The following is a 20,581-nucleotide window of genomic DNA, read 5'->3' as shown; positions in this document are numbered from 1 at the left end:
AATTCGAACGGATTTTAAATTTGAATGCTTTTATAATTTAAACATTTTTTCTATTTGAACGGTTTTCAAATTTGAAAGTTTTTAAAATTTGAATATTTTTAAATTTTGAACAATTTTCAATTTTGAAAATTTTATGAATTTAAACTATTTTCAAATCTGAACAAAATAAAAATAAACAGAAAAGAATCAAAAAAAAGAAAAAGAAACAAAAAGAAACAGAAACAGAAATTTAAAAAGAAAAAGGAAAAAAGAAAAAAGAAAAAGAAACAGAAAACAGAAAACAGAAAACAGAAAAAATAGGCGAACTGGGCCGACCAGGCCGGCCCATACCGCGCGCGGAGGTGTGCGGCGCGCGGTAGTGACCGACCTGGTCGGTGTATAGGATTTGCCAAAGATTGGGCCTTATTACCGCGAAAGTTTCTGCTTTCCCAACGTGGAGCAGGCCCAACGTCAGTAACGAGCGGGCCTAACTGCCTTAGGCGTTCCCCTCCAGCAGAATCCATCTCTCCACGCACAAACGCGCCGCCGCCGAGCAACGAGCATCCGTCCATGGCGAACTGTACCGCCGCCCACCCCTTCTGCATCCTCCCCTTTTCCAGCTAGCCGCCGGTGCACTGTCCCACGTATCCTCCCCTAGTCGCAAAATCCTCCTCGCCGTTGCCGGTCTGCCTCGGCACCTGCCCGGCGCCCCGCAGCTCCCCTCGTCCGGACCAGGCAGCGCCATTTACGCTGCTCCATTCCCCAGGGCAGGTCTAGGGTCCCGCCTCCGTCCGACAGCCCGGTCGTGAGCCGTCGTCCCCCGCCACAGCCAGAAGGAGCCGCCTGTCCGTCCCCCCTCTGGACCCTGCGACGGGCTGCCGCTGCTGTCTAGCTATCTCCGCTGCTCGTCTAGACGCCGACCCAGGAAGGTCACTTCACTGCTGCCTTGATTTCTAATTTACAAATTACGACCCGACTTGAATCGAACCCTTGATTGAATGCATTTTATCTTACAGTAAATTCTTTTATAGGTGAAGGTGTTTTATACACTAGTGCCAACAATACCCAACAATCAACAACTCCTCGAATTACTATTTTATTATTTTATTTATTTTTTTAGCATTTTATTCACTTTGTTGGATATAGTTAGCAATTTGGTTTGAATTATACATTCATATCTGCAATCGAACCAAAATACTTATGCTCTGACAGGAGGTATTTTTTTCGGGATAGTTTTAAGCGCTGCCGACTACTATCTGTGCCGCACCCATCCACGGTCCAGACATGGCTGCTGCTGCCAAGCCGGAGGCGGCTGCCATGGAGCAGCATCAGGAGAGTTTACCAGAGGAGGGGGAGGAGCAGCGGCTGCGGGCAGCGCTGCGGCACCTGCAGGCGGAGGCCGGGGTGCTCGAGCGGCTCGTGTACAAGCACCGGAACCAGCACCGCAGCGCCGCCTACTTCCAGTACCTCATCAAGGTAGGTCGTCTGCTACTGCGACCTGTTCATCTCACTCCCCACCCCCGCGGCTTTGGACTGATGGGTATGTGTTTCTGCGCGCAGGTGAGGAGGGACCTGAAGCTGCTGCTTGGATCCAATCTCGCGGACGTTATAAACGCCGTGTTCCCGGTCATCGCCTGCCGCAAGCCGGCAAACACAATCCTTGCTCCGAACAGGTTCGTCAGGCTTCACATCCTTGGTGCATTCATCATAGGAGTCATAGCAAGAAAAACGAACGCGTTAATGATTGAAAGCTCGGTAGCCTGCACTTTACCTAGAAGTTTGCATTTGTATGTGCAGTGCTTAATTACCTAGCAGTTCAGATTATGCCATTTCATTTTATTCTTTTCGATGATGTTATTTTTCAATTTGTCATCTAGTCGGGTTATCGGTTAATGTTCTCTTTTATAGGCATGGTAAGAAGAAGCCTGGCTCAAACCATAGCCACTATAAGAGGCTTCTGGGGGTTGCCCGCTTGCTATCCCAGGTCTGTTCTATTGCCTGTTAACACTGTTGCAATTTGCAAACTACCTTATTGTAGCTGCTACAAATACTTAGGTTGAATGAATAGATGCAACGTTGCACTTGATAGAGCACACCTATTTGTTCACTGTGTTTTCTTAAAAAACTGAATGATGCAATCTTGGATTTTAATTTCAGGAAGTCTACCAATATTACCAGGTTGTTTTACTACTATTGTGAAGCTATGTAGGAATCATCAGCAAAGTGTTGTAGTTATCCTTGTGTTTTGGAAGGCCTCCAATAACTTTTTATTTAGTATAAACCCATTATTTCTTTCAGGCTGTATGGTAGATGAAGCTCATTACCTGGAGAAATCCTTTTTCAGTTACATGATATGTACTGCTTGAGAAGCTGTTGGGGATTACAACTCATTCTTGATCAGCTTGGAGACTTGAAATAGCTTACTTAGTTTTCACTAAGCAAAAAAACACTAACGTTTTCTGAATTATGTGCAGATGGTTGAACCTGTCATGAAGGCAGCAGTGTATCCTTTTTCCTTGTTTCTTTGTTTCTACTGTTTTCTTATTCAAAGAAATGAAATAAGGTGTATGCTCAAACTTGTCTTGCCTTAGGTGAAGCATGTCTCACTTTACCATCTGTTTAGTCTACCAAGAAAAAGAAACAAATCTTAGTTACTTACATACAACTTTTTTTGAAGCGAACTTTCACAATTTGGTTGCTAGCTATCCGAAGTTCCTTAATCCATACTACAGTCAGATCACATTTTTGCTCGCTAGATCATTTTTCATAGAACTTTGTACTGCAGTGCTGGCTTTGCTTGCGCGAGTGAGGGTCCTGATCCAACAGGTGAGTGACATAGTCTACAGGCACAGCTACAAATGATTTTATCAAATAAATTCAAATGATAAACTGCACACACATATTTTTATGGCAACTAAGTTGGAAGTCAAACTGATGTATGTATTATTCTTGGAACTATATGTCTCCCTAAAAAATGGAAATATGTGTCTAACCTTCTTTGTCTCTTTACTGCAAAGATTTTGGTGAAGACACTGACCCTCTGATACTGTGTTCACAGATGTTGCTTGATGTTGTATCAGTATACAATAAGGTTACTGATCTTATGGATAGGAAGCAGGCTGTCAGGATCACTATTGATAAAGTGCAGGTATGTTTTGCTTCTTCACTAGCACTTTATATTCTTGTCGATCATTAACAAATTGTACTACTCCCTACGATTATGATTTTTAAAAAAGTGGAGTGGCTTGAACTTGTACTTATCTCACTACATAACCAGTGGCGGACCCAGGAATTTGTCGTAGCCTGGGCGCACCGCAACTAAAAAATTGTAAATAGTCTAAAAAATAGAACTGACATGACTAAAACTAGCTAATTTCCAACCATTTCCAAACTTCGACATGGTCTGTATTTGGACGAATCCACTGTGCACGTCTCACAAGTCACCTAACATGAGAATACTCTGAATAAGTTAATGGAATCATCAACCATATGTTCAAAATGTGTGGAAAATGAACAAAAGAAGCCCGTTTCTTCTACTTACATGAAGCAATCGTGTGTCAGTTGGTTATCGGCATGTCCAGGTACTGCATGATCTGCAAGGTTCTACTGCCTGGCTCAAATATTTATTTTTTCCGATGCGGACAGAGTTGAGCCGGTCAGATCGAACAGATTTTCCCCAACTCACATCCTGATATCCTAACTAATCCCATCTCGCACGGGAGGCGACCAACGATGAAGCCCGGGCAAGCGCTGGGTAATAGGGGCGTTGCGTCCGTCCATGTACATAACTCCTTGGTTTTGCCTCTTTGTTGCAACAGGCTTTCAGAGAGTACTACCCCTCGAGCAACGATCCCAGTACTACTCTAGAGTGTGTTTGGGTGAAAGATAAATTTGTTTTGCATGAAAGGACAAAAGCTAGCTGTCAGAAAACCCAAGATGATGATCACAGGTCGTGTGCTCCCGATTCATCAATCCAGTATGAGGCTCTTGGACCTGTTAGTGAAGGTTGGAACACCTTTACCTTCTTTCATTCACGATACATAAGGAACATCTTGAGTTCGATGTTGCATTTTCTGCAATACTTGCACGGGACTGCCTACTGGTACTAAAACAATCACATGTAGTTGTATGCTAAAGGAATGCAAATAGAAAATTGTTTTCTATTCAGTAATTTGAACTAAGTATGCACTATGTATTATTAATAAATTCTACTCCCTCCGATCTATAATAAGTGTTGGGGCTTTAGTTCAATTTAGTCCAAATTTGAACTAAAGCCTCTAACACTTATTATGTATCAGAGGGAGTATATGAGTAGGAAATGATATTAAATGAGTAAGAATGGACGTGAAGCACCTTGGTGGTGTTATTCCTTCTTGGAACATACGTCCAATTGACTATCTGGAAGTTCTGATGACACTCAAGTATATTTGCTGATAACATCTCCATATCCTTATGGTTGATGACATTTGACAAAGCACTTAACAGTGGACTACTGCTGTTTAGAATGATATTTTTGTAATAATAGCAATATGTTGATATGTCAGCTGACTGCCTAGCTAATGATAGCTGTGATTGTGCTTAATGAAAGAACATACTCTGTAACTGTAACTATGGTTTGACTTAGGATTAGTTCCCTTCTTAAACTTAAAACATCTTTACGCTGCATACTCCAATTAGAAACTTTAAAATAAAGTGCAGTGTTGTTGTGAGTAGCCAAACTAAAGTGTTATACTTTCGTTGTCAATTGTTTGTTATGGTATCTAACAGAATACAAATGCTTGTTTATTTATGATTTTATTGTGGCATACTCTAAAAAGGTTCTTATTAGCTCTAATGCTGCACTTGTGACATGTCAGAGATGGAGAATCTTGATGGATCAAACTCCCTAGCCAAGCAACAAGATGCTTCTCTGGCTGACCAACCGGATAAAGCCATCCATTGCGGCGATGCTGGAGATTCTCATAGTGGGAGGCAGTTTCCAAATGAAAACACTACGGGTTCTCTTCCTGATGCGCTTGCTGTTCCTGTGCCTGTGCGTTCGACTCCACACACAGAGGTCAAGCCTGATATGAGGAAAAGAGTGGCATTCATCGCAGTGGGGAAAACAAAAGTTACCGTGACACGACCTGAAACAACATCATTGGAACTAACCAAGAAGCAAAGAGTGGACATGATTCCACATGCCACTGCAGATCCTGCTTTGCAACTTGCACAGAACTGATAGCTATGATGAAGAAAGGGATATATCTTAGCAGATTCATGTATTCGTTAGTTGATTTGATGCATTGTTACTCTGTCTGGCTACTTCTGGCATCAATATCAATACTTGTTTAGTCGAAAGCAATTGGTATTTTTCACCAAGCATTCAGAAACCACAGAACACATGCCAGAATACAGATACTTGATGGTTCAGGTTCATGCCTAGAAGCAAACATCTCACGTGCTAACAATCAGTGTAACGTTTTTTTTTTCTTTTTCTTGCAACGATTAGTCCAATAATACAAGCAGAACAGGAATATAACCGGCCGTCGTGTCTTGTGGTGCATTCAGTTTACTCCATCTACTCTGAAGATATAATTATCAAGAAGTACAGACGGATCACAAATGACAACTATACTCCCCTTGCAGGAGTTGCCGTGTCAATCCTGGTACTTACTGAACTAATAAACGCTGACAAATCTGGCCACATACCATTCGCCACAACAGCAAACGTTTTTTTTTTTTTTTTTTTTTTTGCGTGGAGCAAACATTTGCTCTGGTGCTGTCTTTTCCTTACTCCTGTAACTGAGCCTTTTTTTGCGCAATACTGTAACTGAGCTACGGAGTATTATCTTTGCCGAAGTGCTACAAAACATAGTTGTTTTTTTTGTTTTTGACATATACAAAACATAGTTGTTGCGATCACTGTGCACATCGTTTTTCTTTAGTCGTGCAATTATTTGTGCACCTGGCCACCGAGAAAGGTACTCCAATTAAGCGAGAGAACGTGAACTGCAGTAATGTGCAGCAAAATGAGACACCAACCAGATTTTGTTTTTGCACCAAACGTTTTCCTCCTGTGACATTAAGAAGGTGGCGGTCCATATCCGATTCGAAGAAATCCGATGGATACGGTATGCCAAATAGCACCCGGATATCCGTATCCGATTACTTTTTAGTGTTATCCGATGTGTCTTATCCGAATAATCCGATTTTCATCCAAAATACCAAAGCTAATATAAAATATTTAGTAGATAGTGAGTTGACGAGTTCGCCCGTTAAACAATGACTCACTTACATTACATAGTCACTCTATCGAATATCAAGTCCAAACTTGTTATGATATTAGGCTACTAAACCATTTGTCGGTGTTATCATTACTCTTGTGTTTACCTTATTGAATTCATATGAACCTACTTTATTCATGTATAATAATGGATCTGATTGGAGTAGAAACACGACCGCTGAAGTCCCAATGAACTTTCAGATACACTGTGGAGTAGAGCTGAACCCCGGGCAACCATGGCCATGGCCCGGGCCCAGAAGAAATTCTTACTTCAAATTATATAAGTTTTAGAAATGGCCTGGGATCCAGCCCAAGTGAAGCCTATAACGTCTCAGCGAAGCCAGGCCCTTTCTGCTCACGCGCACGCCGCCACGCCGCGCCATCGGCCATCCTCCTCGCCGTCGCCGGTCTTCCCCGTCCGGCGCCCCTCGCAGCGTCTTTCCCCCAGCTGAGAAAGCGCCGTGCCCTGGCCAGGGCCGGCCCCTCTCACGCACTGCTCCGCGCGGCCGTGAGCCGTCGCCGTCGCCCCCGGCTGGCCTCTGTTGCCCCTCGACGCGGCCACTCCGCTCCCCAGCTCCTCGCCCGGCCTGCCTATCTCCCTCCGCTGCTGGCCGAGACTACGACCGAGACTAGGTAATTCCATCGCATTTGGTGATTTCTAGTTCACTAGTGAAGTGGTCGTGCGGCTCTAGAACTGATGAGTACACGCTCACAACCCTGGAAAACAACATGACCATTTGAAATATGTTTGATTTACTTCACATTTATTTCCCTTGTTAGCATAAAGCACTTTTGCCCAAAAGGAGAAAAAACACCACTTACTTTTCAATCTTTTTGTTGACATCATAGTCCACAAACAACAGTGACTACAAGTCCTACCTAATTACTTCTGCATTAAAACACCGACAATAAACCATATTAAAAAATTTGATGGATCGAAATACATAGCTGCCAGCAAAGAGTTCCGGCATTCTTTCCGTTGTTCAGCTTCATAATGTGTCATGAAAAGGTATAGGAGCATTTGTTGCATCTATGGTGTAAAAGAGCTTCACAATGCAATTTTGGCGCAGTTTAACTGTTTGTTGAAAAAGGCATTGAGCAAAATGTATACTTTGAGCCTGATTGATACAGGCCTCCTAAGAGAAGTATATGCTACTTGTGTAGATGAGCACCTGATAGGTGATAGGTTTTCAAATATTTTAACAATGGCCCATGGGCTAATTCAAAAAAGCTATATCATTGTTTCTTACAGAGAGATCAATTGCATTCCAGTAGCATATTTGAAAAATTGCATTCCAGTAGCATATACATTAAAGATCAATTGCATTCCAGTAGCATATTTCAAGTAAATGCCGCTGCAAGCTATCGGATAGTGAATAGCTGGTTATCTGAATGAGCTGTAGTACTTCAATTCTGGTGTCAAATGTCACTGGAGGTTCACGGAAAATAAAATAAGCATTAAGAATGCACTTTTGAGTAAGAAAACAAAGAGATCAATGAGGGAAGAATCTCTTGCATCTTTAATCTCGATTAAAAACACGACTACTTAATTGATGCTGTACATATGGAAATACTTATACGTCATCCTTAGTTGACTTAAGATTCTTACCTACAATTTGAGATGATGGTGTGGCAGCCATGCCTTTAGCAGATCGAAATTCAAGCAGAAAGAGAAAAATGGTGTACCAGATTAGGCACTATAGAACAACCATCTGACTTATCAGCTTGACAGCTTCATTTCAGCAATGGACTACCAATAATCAGTGTATTGTGCAGTGTCGACCAAGCGAAACCTGTAATCATCCAATCAAATTTTTTGTTGAAACATGCTTCAGAAATCGGTGCGACTCCCACCAGAGCTCGCCGCTTCTGTAGGATGTCTGCAAATATGATCTTGAGGTTCATGTCTTAAGGATTGTTTGTACTGCACATCCAGCTCAACATGGAAAAATGCATCTCTGCTGTCTTCTCCTCTCTGTGGACACGGCAAGGTTCCCCCCAAAAAAATCCCCTAATCGTAAAACAATGCATCCCAAGGCGAGAAAATTCTCCTGCATGAGCCAGCCAGCATATGCGGCTATGCCCTGCCCTGCTGAGAGCCGCATCAGATGCGCCCCACCGCCTTATGCCCGCCTGCTTGCCAGGTTTCGCTGTTCTGATGCCTCACGGGATTCGATTGCCGGCGATGGACTGGAGCGTGGTGACGGCAAGGACCTGGTGGATGCATTTCGAGAGGTGGACCGTCCATGCCATCACGCCGCGTCCCGAGTTCTCCTTCAACCTCTTCCAGAGATGGACTGGTCCACACTGCCGCGTACGGAGCAGGACGGAGGAGGCAGCGCCGGAGCAGTGGCCGCTCGAGGCGGAGCAGCGATGCGGGCTGAGTCGATATGTCGCCGTGAGAGCGGGGAGAGCTTGTTGATTCCTGAAATTTGAGGGGTGAAAATGGAAATAACGGAAGACGGAAACCGAATGGACGAACTTAAGATGTAGACTGCAGGTTGATTTACCAGCTGCTGAGGGGCTAAAGTGAAAAATGGCGCAACGTACTATGGTCCTTTTCAGTTTAACAGTATAGATTACAGATCACAACCCTTGGTTTAATGCATTTTGTTATCAATTTCATTTTGGACGTGAAGAGATTTTATGTATGTATCAGTGCTGACAATCTTTTGTAACCCTGTACTGTTTTTTGATATGTTTTATTTACTTTGTTAGATCGTTAGAAATTGAGTTTGAATTATATTTTCATAAGTGCAGTCCATCCACGGTTCAGAAATGTCTGCTGCCAAGCCGGGAGCGGCCGCCACGGCGCAGCGTCAGGAGGGTTCGGCGGAGGAGGGGGAGGAGCAGCGGCTGCTGAGTGGTGCTGCGGCACCTGCAGGTGGAGGCCGGGGTGCTCGAGCGGCTCGTGTACAAGCACCGGAACCAGCACCGCGGCGCCGCCTACTTCCAGTACCTCATCAAGGTATGCCTACTACCACGAGCTGTTTGTGCCCCTTCCCCACCGTATTCCGGCGAGTGGCTTGGCACTGACAAGCACGTGTATGTGCGCGCAGGTGAGGAGGGACCTGAAGCTGCTGCTCAGCTCGAATGTTGCGGAGGTCATCAATGCCGCGTTCCCGGTGATCGCCTGCCGCAAGCCAGCCAACACGATCCTTGTTCCGAACAGGTTTGTCAGGCTTCACAGCCGTTGCTTTTCTGCACTCTCCTAGAAGATAATGCTCTTCACTGTTTGTGTGTATGTATGATATATCGTGGCAAAAGTAATGTCTTTAAACAACCCATCATGTTGGGAACATGCAGTTTAGTCCTGATAAATTTCTGGTTATATTGATCGTAGGGGGCATAATTTTTTTTAAATATTTAAATGGTTGTAAGCACGGTCGCCTGCAATATAGCTAGAAGTTTGCATTTCTATGTAAAGTGCTCAATTGGTCAGTAGTTCAGATTATTTATTTTATTCTCTTTGATGATGCTATTGTTTCATTTGTTAGCTAGTTGGGTTATTGCTTAATGTTCTCTTTTATAGGCAGGGTAAGAAGAAGCCTGGTGCAAACCATAGCCACTATAAGAGGCTTTTGGGTGTTGCTCGTTTGCTATCCGAGGTGTGTTCTATTGTCTATTGACACTGTTGCAGTCTGCAAACCATCTTATTGTAGCTGATACAGATACTTTGGTCGAATCATAATTGCTTTGCAGTTGATAGAGCACAACTGTTTGTTTGTGTTTCGTTTAAGTAAATGAATTATGCAATATTGAAATTTTATTTCAGGAAGTCTACCAATATTGTCAGGTTATTTTACTTCTACTGTTAAGCTTATGTTGGAATCAGCAGTAAAGTGGTGTAATTAACTAACTATCCTTGCATGTTTGGAAATTGGAAGGCCTCCAATGAATTTGTATTTAGTACTTCCTCTGTTCAATAAAGGATGTCTTAGATTTGTCTAAATTTGGATGTATCTAGGCATTAAATAGTGTCTAGATACATCCGAACTTAGACACATCTGAGACATCCTTTACTGGACATGAAGCTCATTACCTGAGAAATCCTGTCTAAATTTGTCGTTCAATTGTTTATAACCCATTATTTCTTTCAAGTTGTATGGTGCATGAAGCTCATTACCTGAGAAATCCTGTATTGTTTACATGATATGTACTGCTGAAAGAGCCAACGCGGTTTACAGCTCATTCTTGATCAGCTTCTAGACATGAAATAGCTAACTTTGTTTTCACTTGACGGAAAACATTAATGTTTTCTGTATTATGTGCAGATGGTTGAACCTGTCATAAAGGGTGCAGTGTATCCTTTTCTTTGTTCTGTTAGTTTCTGTTGTTTTTCTTATTATGCACAAAAATAAAATAAATTGTACAGTCAAACTTGTCTTGCCTTAGGTAAAGCATGTCTCTCTTTACCATCTGTTTAATCTACCAAAAAATAAATATATCTTAGTTATTTTCATGCCAGCTTTTTTGAAGCAAACTTTCATACAATTTAGTTTGTAGTGGTCCAAAGTTCCTTAATCCATACTACAGTCAGATCACACTTTTACTTGCTAGATCATTTTTCATAGAATTCTGTACGGCAGTGCTGGCTTTGCTTGCACGACTGAGGGTGCTCATACAACAGGTGAGCGACATAGTCCACAGGCATTGCTACGAATGGTTGTATAAACAAATTCAAATAATAAATCATGCACGTATATGTATGTATCAACTAAATTGGAAGTAAAACAGTTATATGTATTACCCGTGGAACCTAAGAAATGTCAACTTGGAAGTTGGAAATATATGTCTAACCTTCTTCATCTGTATACTGCAGAGATTTTGCTTAAGACACTGACCCACCTCTGGTATTGTGTGGACAGATGTTAATTGATGTTGTATCGGTATACAATAAGGTTACTGATCTTACGGATAAGAAGCAGGCTGTTAAGATCACTATTGATAAAGTACAGGTATGTTTTGGTTCCAACTAACATTTTATATCATTGCCAATAATTAAACAATTGAACGACCTAAGATCATGCTCACTTTTACACAGTGGAATGGCTGGAACTTGTACTTATCTTAGTACGTAACTCATTGGTTTTGCCTCTTCGTTTCAGGCTTTTAGAGAGTACTACCCCTCAAACAACGATCCCAGCACTACCCTGGAGTGTGCATGGGTGAAAGATAAATTTGTGTTGCATGAAAGGAACAAAGCTAGCTCTGAGAAAACCCAAGATGAGGATCACAAGTCCTGTGCTCCAGATTCATCAATCCAGTATGAGACCCTTGGGCCCGTTAGTGAAGGTTGGAACACTTCACCTTCTCTCATTCATCACATATAAGAACATTCTGAGCTTGCTGTTGCATGTTCTGCAATGCGTGTACATGGCTGCCTACTGATGCTAAACCAATCACATGCAACTTCTTACTATAGAGGCGCAAATAGAAAATAGTTTTCTGTAATGTATTTTGAACTAAATGCAAATATGTAGTACAGAACGATGTTGAATGGGTATGAATGGTTGTGAAGCACCTTTGGTGGTGTTATCACATTCTTGGAGCATACCTCCAATTACCAGATATAGACTGATGGATAAATGGATGCAGTCAAGCTATCTTTGTTTGTGGGTAGGTAGTTCTGGTCTTCTTGTTCTTCAGTATTACCACGATATATAGCAAGCTATCTAAGTGGGTGGTTTGGTTTTATGATTAGCACTGAGTACTAAGTAATATTTCCTAGCCACAGTCGAAGAAGATGACTTTTCTTGATGCGAACCTTTCACTGGATAATCAGTTAAATGGTCCCATGTATGTACCTCATCTATTGTCAACCTTCTTTTGGGGAAGATGGGTGTGGCTGTCTAAATTATTCTCCAACTAATGGTAATCAAGATACAATTTCATTCCCTTGTTGATTTTGAAGCCAAACCACCTCACTGTTTCCCTTTTTAAGATAAGAATGTAAAGAAAACCCTTTTCCTTTTAGTTCTGGAGAATCCTCAATTTCATTCCCTTGTTAAAAAGAAAATTATTCTCCAACTAATGGTAATCAAGATACAATTTCATTCCCTTGTTGATTTTGGAGCCAAACCACTCACAGTTTCCCTTTTTAAGAAAAGCAGAATGTAAAGAAAAACCCTGTTCCTGGAAAATCCTCAATTTCAGAGCACCTGTGCTTGCGCTATAACATTTTTTCCTATCTAGAAGTTCCGATGACACTTTAATATATTTTCTGATAACATCTCCATGTCTCTTATGTTCGATGGCATTTGACAAAGCACTTATAGTACGCATTTGGCATATGTAACTTACAGGTGGACTATTCTATTTTGCATGATTTTGTGGTATATTAGTCAATCTTGATATGTTATATAATCTGACTGACAGTTATTGTAATGCTACCATCAGTTAGCCTAGCTAATGATAGCTGTGATTGTGCTTACTGCTCTGTAATCGTAAATATGGTTTTAATTTGGGATCCGATCCCTTATAAAATTTTAAACATCACTTAGGTTGCATACTCCAAATAGATATAATTGAAGTGCATCTGCTGTTCTATGTAACCAAACCGAAGTACTTTACTTGTTGTTTGTTAATATAATATGAATGCTTGTTTATTTATGCTTTTACCGTGTCATGCCTTAAAAATGTTCAAGCTCTAATGCTGCACTACTGACATGCCAGAGATGGAGAACCTTGATGGATCAAACTCCCCAGCCAAGCAACAAGATGCTTCTCTGGCAGACCAATCAGATAAAGCCACCCCTTGTGGCGATGCTGGAGATTCTGCAAGTGAGCGGCCAGCACCAAATGAGAAAACTACGGTTCCTCTTCCTGACGCGCTCCCTGAGCTTGTTCCTGTGTCTACTCCAGTCACAGAGGTCAAGCCTGATACGAGGAAGAGAGTGGCATTCATCGCAGTGGGGAAACCAAAAGTTACCGTGACACGGCCTGAAACAATATCATCGGTTGTAACAAAGAAGCAAAGAGTGGACATTATTCCACCTATCACCGCAGATCGTGCTTTCTAACTTCGAAAGAACAACCTATAGCGGCGAAGCAAGGAAAAGGGCTATATCTTAGACTCTTAGTACATCGATGTATTCGTTAGTTGTTTTGATGTAACTTTATCTTTTTTGTGTGACGATTAGTCCAATATAAGCAGAAAAGGAATATATACACCAGCTGTCGTTTTACTTGTGGCACATTCAGTTTACTACATCTACTTTGAAGATACGATTGTTCAAATATCAAGAAATACAGACGGATCACAAAAAAAACATCAATTTAAAATTTCGTAACTAAAGGAATAATGTTGTCCACTCCTTGCCATGTACCCCAGTCACGCAATAGCTGCTGTGTCAGTAGCAAACGTTTGCTCTATTGCTGTTTTTTCCTCACTGTAACTGAGTTTTTATTTTTGGTTAATACTGTAACTGAGTTATAGTCCACCGAAGAGCAACAAAACATAGTTGTTGCGATCACTGTACGTGCACATCGTTTATTTTTAGTCGTGCAATTATTTCTGTACCGGGTCACCGAGAAAGGTACCCCAATTAAGTGGGAGAACGTGAAGCGCAATTATGCACAGCAAAATGAAACCACCACCGAGATTTTTTGTTGTTGCACCAAAGGTTTTCCTCTCGCGACATCAAGAAAGCGACGATCTAGGATTCCACCGCCATCTCGTTCTGCCTCCTTGTATTGTAGGGTTAGTATAGAAGATTCGGATCAATTCAAAGATTCAACGATAACGACTTCGATCATGGGGCGCTGGTGTTAAAAGGCACATGCACGAAAACTTCTCGGATGTTATCAACAACGTCCGGACTGCTGCAGTAGGGGAGCAGCGACAACAGCTCACTCTTGCCGTACTGGTGGTGATCCAGGGACCTCAATGTAAATATGTTTGAAATGCTTTCTTAAGGGAAATTATATAATAGATCCGGATCCTCCTAGAAAAGAACCCAATAAATTAGGCAATTACTGTCTATTTCTGGAATATAACTCCTTAGAAACAGAAACCACAAGCCTCAGTTAAGCTGATCGCTACCAGTGCGGTCGCCTTTCAAAACGTGATGCACGAGATGCAACTGTCCCGGTACCCGTTGTTAATATACAGATTGTTGAATTAGAGTTAGACATGTCCGACGAAGATGGAAGCAACCGGTCTGTGATAATGCGATGCAAATAATTCATGTCGGTCGACAGTGAACTGATGACCGGTCTGTCTCAAGTGTGCCACCACGGACGATCATCACGCACCGGCGACTAACAATCTAATATTCATTGTGAGGTCGATCTACCCACTATGAATTTCGAAAAGACCCATGTGTCCATATGCATATATGTAGATCTCGTAGGGGTATAGCCTTTTGGGTCTCGAGTTACATGATGTGTGTTTTCCGAAAAATTTGAAAACAATATTATAAAGTTTTTTAAAACATATTTAAAAATAGATCCTGGATGTAGTCAGATGATGCCCTCTATCAGTGTGCAAAATATCAATGTGAATTAGTTTGTGTAAAAATGATGAAAGTGCGGATGTTGAGTGTAGTGGACAAGGCACAATTTTAAACTCGATAGATTTGTTATTTTTTGTCATTTTCCGGGGAGCCCAAAATGTAAATTGTGCATTGGAATTTCACACATCGGGATCATCTTTTTTAGACTATGAAATCTCATTTTCAATTTTCACAAATGGGATACACGTAGCCCCAGGTCTCAAACAATATTTCCAAAATGGGATTACATGCACCTGGTGTTTTTGCCACGTCCTCCCAGGGCTGGTCCTGAGATTTCGAGAGCCCGGGTCGAAACTAAAATTTTAGGGCCCTCTTATTATAATTTTTTTCGCATGTATGAGATGATGAAAAAAATACTTTAAGTATATCCAACTGCAATATCCATATAAAAATAACAATGTTTACATGATACCTTAAAATTTTCTCCACCAATTCCTAAAGCAAAGTCATTGACGATGGATCAATATCAATCTCGTCCATGAACTTCTTCTCGGAGTTGTCAAACCATTTAACCTCTCCCAAGACTCAAATAGTTCTTCAATAATTTCAACTTTGAAAAGTTTCTATCAGCCGATGCAACGGTCACGGGCTTAGTAAATAGGATCCGATAAGCGATAGAAATATCAGGACTGCAGCTTGCTCCTACAAATAAGAACAACAACTACTAATCAAAATTCAGAACGCGAATTAGGGGCGAGCATATAGTAGAATTCCAAGAAAACTGCCGCGAGCGTTCTTACCTTCTATTTTAATCTAATATATGGTTGATTGCCCATTGAAGACGACCGGATTAGAACTGCCGACTGCGACGGCCGATGGCCGGCGGACAGCAGGCATCACCGCAGTCCGCAGGAGGGCAGCAGGCAGCATATCGTCCCGTGGTCGGCCGGTTGCGAGGGAAGGAACCAGGCGGCCTGGACGATAGGCACGGAATCCAGGCGTCAGGCTCAGGCAAATTGGTGAAGTATCGATAGATGGAACGGATTAGATGGAACAGATTTCAGGCGCTGACTCAAGTCGTGGCCAGCAGGCCGAATTGGAAGACAATAGGAGAAAAAAAAGGCCCAGTTGTAGACCAAGCCCATCTAAAATATGGTCCTAATTTCTCTGGGCCCGGGGCGGCCGCCTCGCCAGACCCTCCCAGGGCCGGCACTGGTCCTCCAAATCGACCTGCCAAGTGGATCTTATATTTTTTTCTTGAAAAAAGGTTCAAACACTGGCCTTTGCTCAAAAAGATGCACGCAAAGATTTACATGTCATTACAATTGCACTCGACCGCTGGTGTTTATGTTACAAAGCCCTAATAGGCGGTGTTTTGTTACCACGATGAGAAGCGAAACAATAAGTAGTAGTGCAATGCAACCACGCCTGGCGATGCATGCATGATTGGGTGAGGGGGATTATCACGCGACGGTTGTGATGAGTGGAGGGCTCCCTACCATGTGTTGCGCTCATTCAAGACACATACCGGATGATAGTACTTCCTCCGTTCCATCTTCCATGAAGGTTGTTTGAAATTTATCAAAATTAGACATATCTATATATTATTTATTGTCTCAATTCATCTAAATTTCGATTAATTTAATCTTCATGGGACGGAGGAAGTAATAGTAGTAAGCGATCCATATGAATCGAGATCAGATGTCACACGTACATTGCCCGGTGGTACTTATGTGGCACCAGGTGTTGTATCTTAGGTAAGATACAACCTTTACACGAAGTCATATGTAAAAAAGAGTGAATAGCCCAATCACATGTGTACATATCACCAAAATCATTAAATGTAGATACAACACTTAAGAGACAATCCATTGTAGTAAAAGTTATTTCTTAAGCATTTATTTTACCTATAGTAATACTACTCCGTATATTAAGATACTACACCCTATTGTGGAAGGCTTTATTATCGATGCATGGACTGTTCACTCAAATGCTTGATTCTGGAATCTGTGTGGGGGATCATTTTCGAATCGTGCGTATGTCACGCCAGATCGCAGGTCTCTCTCCTGTACATATGTGCCTGCCAGGCTGCCACCTCGCTTGATTGCATCTCAACGATGTGCACTTATGTACGTGCCCCCTCGCTTAATAATTTCAACTGCAATTTGCGACCGAGATCGGTCGACGATTACGACCCATATGGCCCTACGCATCTATGCACGTGGAGTAGAGTAGATGGCTATGTATGCAGACGAACGGCCAGCCGAAACGTGTGCATATGCTGATACTGGCCCCTCTCTTCTCTGTCTTCGTTACTAGTAGTACATCTATCTCAAGGGTTTAAAGCTTTTTTTTTTTTGAAAAGTCAAACGAAGTAAAATATAATTAAATTTTTAGAAGAATCTGCGAATAAATGTGATATTTTGTAGATAACATATGAAAATATATTTTATTATCTATCTAATGGTATTGATTTTGTATTTTTTATGTTAATGATTTTTTGAAAACACTTGGTCAAACTTGACATAGTTTGACTTTCTGAAAAAATATTGGCCTTAAGACTTGGATGGAGGTAGTATTTTGTAACGCTAGCATGCATGTTATTTCATTTAATTCTCAAACATATTTATGATGTTTGTTGGAGGAGGTATATCAAAAGTACTCCCTTGGGAAGTACCCGGATGCATCTGGGTGCACATGCACCCGGCTTCACCAATTTTGCAAAAAATGCTATTTAATAATCTAAAAAAATTGAAATAATTTTTTCCCGTACATATTATGTTGATATTTGTGTAAGTTTTCATGGAAATCGTCCACCTCCCTCCCACCTTGCCATAATACAATGCACATTAGTTTTCACGAAAGTCAAATTTCACTAACTTTATTAAGTTTTTTGAGAAAAATGTCTATATCTACAATACCTAATTTATACCATATTTAAATATATTTGTGATGAATCTGGTGGTATTGATTTGAGATTCTGAATGTTGATATTTTTTGAGATAAATTTGGTCAAAGTATACACGGTTTGACTTCGAAAAAATCTTATAGGCACTATATTTTGGCAGAGAGGGAGTAAAATGCAAAGGCGGACCCAAAAGTGTTTAGAAGCCTGCACACACAACAAGCTCGAGTCAAATTCTAAGAAATAAGCAAGAAAAGAGGCCATATTTTCTCAAGGCATCCATCACTGAAGCCCAGGCAAGTGCCTGGGCAACAGGGACGCTGGGTCCGCCTATAATAAAATCCACTACTCTCCATATCAAGCAAGCGAAGGGATATGAAATAAATAAATAATCGATGCATGGATTCCTCTGAATGACAAAGGACCCCATTCCAATTGCTTATATCGAAATTATCCTTTGTGGGCGAAACTTTTCTTATGCAGGAACAATAAATATCTTTGTAATTAGAGGCACCTTCAGCTTGCACAAGTATTTTTTTCGGAACCTAGTACAGCCACTTTCATAGTATGTATACATTGATTTGACAGTAAAATGACCCGATCCAGTTAGCTTCCGTTTAGAAGTATTTGGCTCTTCAGAACCTTGAACCCCCATCAACCTCTAAACTAAATGAAGCCACACACTCCACTTGTCCCACGTCAAGAATCGCCTAAAACCTATGTTTAGCGGTGTAACATTTTTATGAGGCAAACAATTATACAAAAATGGTTATTGTTTAGCCACTAAATTTTCACCTGGCCATGAATCTTTGAAATACCTGTTATCACCAGAATTTGACCGGATCAGAGGTGGGCCGCGATTAAGATGGGCTTGAAGAATATACACGGAAGAAATACATGAATCGGCCTTGTATACAAAGTTTGGGCTAGTTTGCCCGTGTATCTGTAAATATAGTAGGATACGTGTCGGTTAGATAGAATTTGGCTCGTGCACGGTTGGGATTATTCCCACGTTAGAAAGTCCATGGACTATAAATATGTATCTAGGGTTATTGAGAAAAACAACAATCACGTTCATCACAAACCAATCTAGGCGCATCGCCAACTCCCTTGTTTCGAGGGTTTCTTCCGGGTAAGCATCATGCTGCCTAGATCGCATCTTGCGATCTAGGCGATACACGTTTATTCGTTGTTCAAGCGTTGCTCGTGCTCGAAGCCTTGTTGATGGCGAGCAACGTAGTTATCATAGATGTGTTAGGGTTAGCATTGTTTCATCGTATCATATGCTTTCGTCCATGCAACCCTTAGACGTCTAGCCGCCCTTACACCTATCTTAGGTGTAAGGGCGACACCTCGCTTGATCATCATTTAGTAGATCCGATCCGTTATGATTGCTTCTTGTTCTTCAAGGATTAGTTTAATATCTGCATAGTTAGGCCTTGCAAACGGGTTGAAGGATCCAGTAGCACGTAGGGTGTAGTTTGCTAACCCTAGATGAGATGTTCCGGGGATCAACTTCATGTTGGTTTTTAGGCCTTGTCTAGGGTCGGTTTATTATCACCGTGCGTGGCTGCCAGGCTCAATCACGCGTAGGATGTTCCGATTATGTGGTGAAAACCCTAAATCGTCGTAGGTCGTTTTAGCTTTATATTGATCAAGCGGGACCACCATTTATCGTATACCTCATACGAATCATGGGTGGATCGGCTCCTTGAGCCGATTCACGGGACAACCTCGATAGCCGATCGAGGCTCGTATTTAATGTTTACGTGTATGCCATGCGAGAAACTAAGCGAAGCAAATCCATCACCTTCACGACCAGGTATAGGTCAGGTGGCACGCCCTTGCACCAACATCGGACGTGCGTGCCGAGGCTTTGCGGGCCGTCGCTCGAGGGACCAGGGCCAGCCGCAGTCCTGGGAGCCTCCCGGCTCTACTGTGTTGCCCGTCGTTGCTCGCCGGTGGGTTTCTGACCGCAACAATACCGAGTTCGCAATTCATCACCAATAACGAAAGTGCTTCGGTCCAAAAACATCCCTTTAACTTTTATGAGTCCCTTCCACAAGGGAGGGTCCATAGGTTTAAATTAGCCTGTACTTGAGATAAATTTTGTGACACACATATTTACTATGTAGCGACTCTTACCACACTATCCTTATCGAGTAGTTTAAGTAGTCATATGCTGATTAAACACCTTTTCTTTATATCCAACACCTCAATGTGCAGACCGCTTTTGTCTTTGGGACGACAAGCGATGTTCCATTTCATCAACCAATATTTTTCTTAATTTGGTCACTTTGTGGAAAAATAAATCTTGACCGATAAAAGTCTAATATTTGCTTTAGCCCTTTAGGTAATTAAAATATAAATAATAGAAACATCAGAAGACTGCGGTATAATTTATTAGTACAAGCTGATATATATATATATTTCCAATAAAACACATTTCTACCCTACTTTTAATTACTAATAAAACCCTTACAGGTTCAGCATATAGAAGTATTTGCTGGGATACCAGCATATAGAAGTGGGACAATTAGGATATATGACATTGAATTTTATTTGACTTTTATTATTCTACTCTCTACTTTTCTTTTTTCCTTTTAAAAAAATCTGAATTCGATTATCCCACTTGTCCCGCTTCCACATCTGACATCCCTATACGAAACGATCAAAATTTTTTTAACAACCGAGACAACCTATATGCATGTGAGAAAAGGGAAGGGGTCCGATCATTGCATACGGAGTGCAGCAGAGCGTGCCTCATCATGCCTTGAATCATGTAGTATAGTTATTGGTTGGTCGATAAATTGATGCAACTTATAGCGATGTGGCACCAAACATAGCTATAGCGTGCTGGCCTTAAAGAGACAGATCGATACTACTTAAGCTTATGAATATGCATGCATAAATACGAGACACCCTACCACCAGTTGATCATGAGTTCATCACTTTCTTTACATTTACAATTCAATC

General features: G+C 41.6%; 1 protein-coding gene and 1 pseudogene across 2 annotated transcripts; both read left to right on the top strand.

Annotated features, from left to right (window-relative positions):
• Positions 1-548: 548 nt before the first annotated feature.
• LOC124654179 lies at positions 549-5,319 on the top strand. Of its 2 annotated transcripts, XM_047193201.1 has the most exons (9): positions 549-908; positions 1,213-1,455; positions 1,540-1,652; positions 1,888-1,963; positions 2,454-2,482; positions 2,712-2,805; positions 3,038-3,127; positions 3,798-3,984; positions 4,836-5,319. In XM_047193201.1, the coding sequence occupies exons 2-9, from the start codon at positions 1,264-1,266 to the stop codon at positions 5,198-5,200; spliced, it is 1,146 nt and encodes a 381-aa protein (XP_047049157.1). In that variant the 5' UTR covers positions 549-908; positions 1,213-1,263; the 3' UTR covers positions 5,201-5,319. The 2 variants fall into 2 exon arrangements, with proteins under 2 accessions (XP_047049157.1, XP_047049158.1); XM_047193202.1 differs by lacking the exons at positions 2,454-2,482; positions 2,712-2,805.
• A 1,322-nt stretch (positions 5,320-6,641) lies between these two features.
• LOC124654180 lies at positions 6,642-13,532 on the top strand (annotated as a pseudogene).
• The last annotated feature ends 7,049 nt before the right edge of the window (positions 13,533-20,581 follow it).

Source organism: Lolium rigidum, chromosome 5 (genome assembly GCF_022539505.1).
Source record: "Lolium rigidum isolate FL_2022 chromosome 5, APGP_CSIRO_Lrig_0.1, whole genome shotgun sequence".
NCBI lineage: Eukaryota > Viridiplantae > Streptophyta > Magnoliopsida > Poales > Poaceae > Lolium > Lolium rigidum.
The sequence above is the reverse complement of the archived record's forward strand: the minus strand, read 5'-3'. Positions and strand labels throughout refer to the sequence as shown.

Bases quoted from the DNA above. Each gene is read 5' to 3' on its own strand.
- LOC124654179 (XM_047193201.1), top strand. From the start codon at position 1,264: ATGGCTGCTGCTGCCAAGCCGGAGGCGGCTGCCATGGAGCAGCATCAG. The intron at 1,653-1,887 runs GTTCGTCAGGCT...TCTCTTTTATAG, and splicing joins ACAATCCTTGCTCCGAACAG to GCATGGTAAGAAGAAGCCTG. The intron at 3,128-3,797 runs GTATGTTTTGCT...TTGTTGCAACAG, and splicing joins TCACTATTGATAAAGTGCAG to GCTTTCAGAGAGTACTACCC.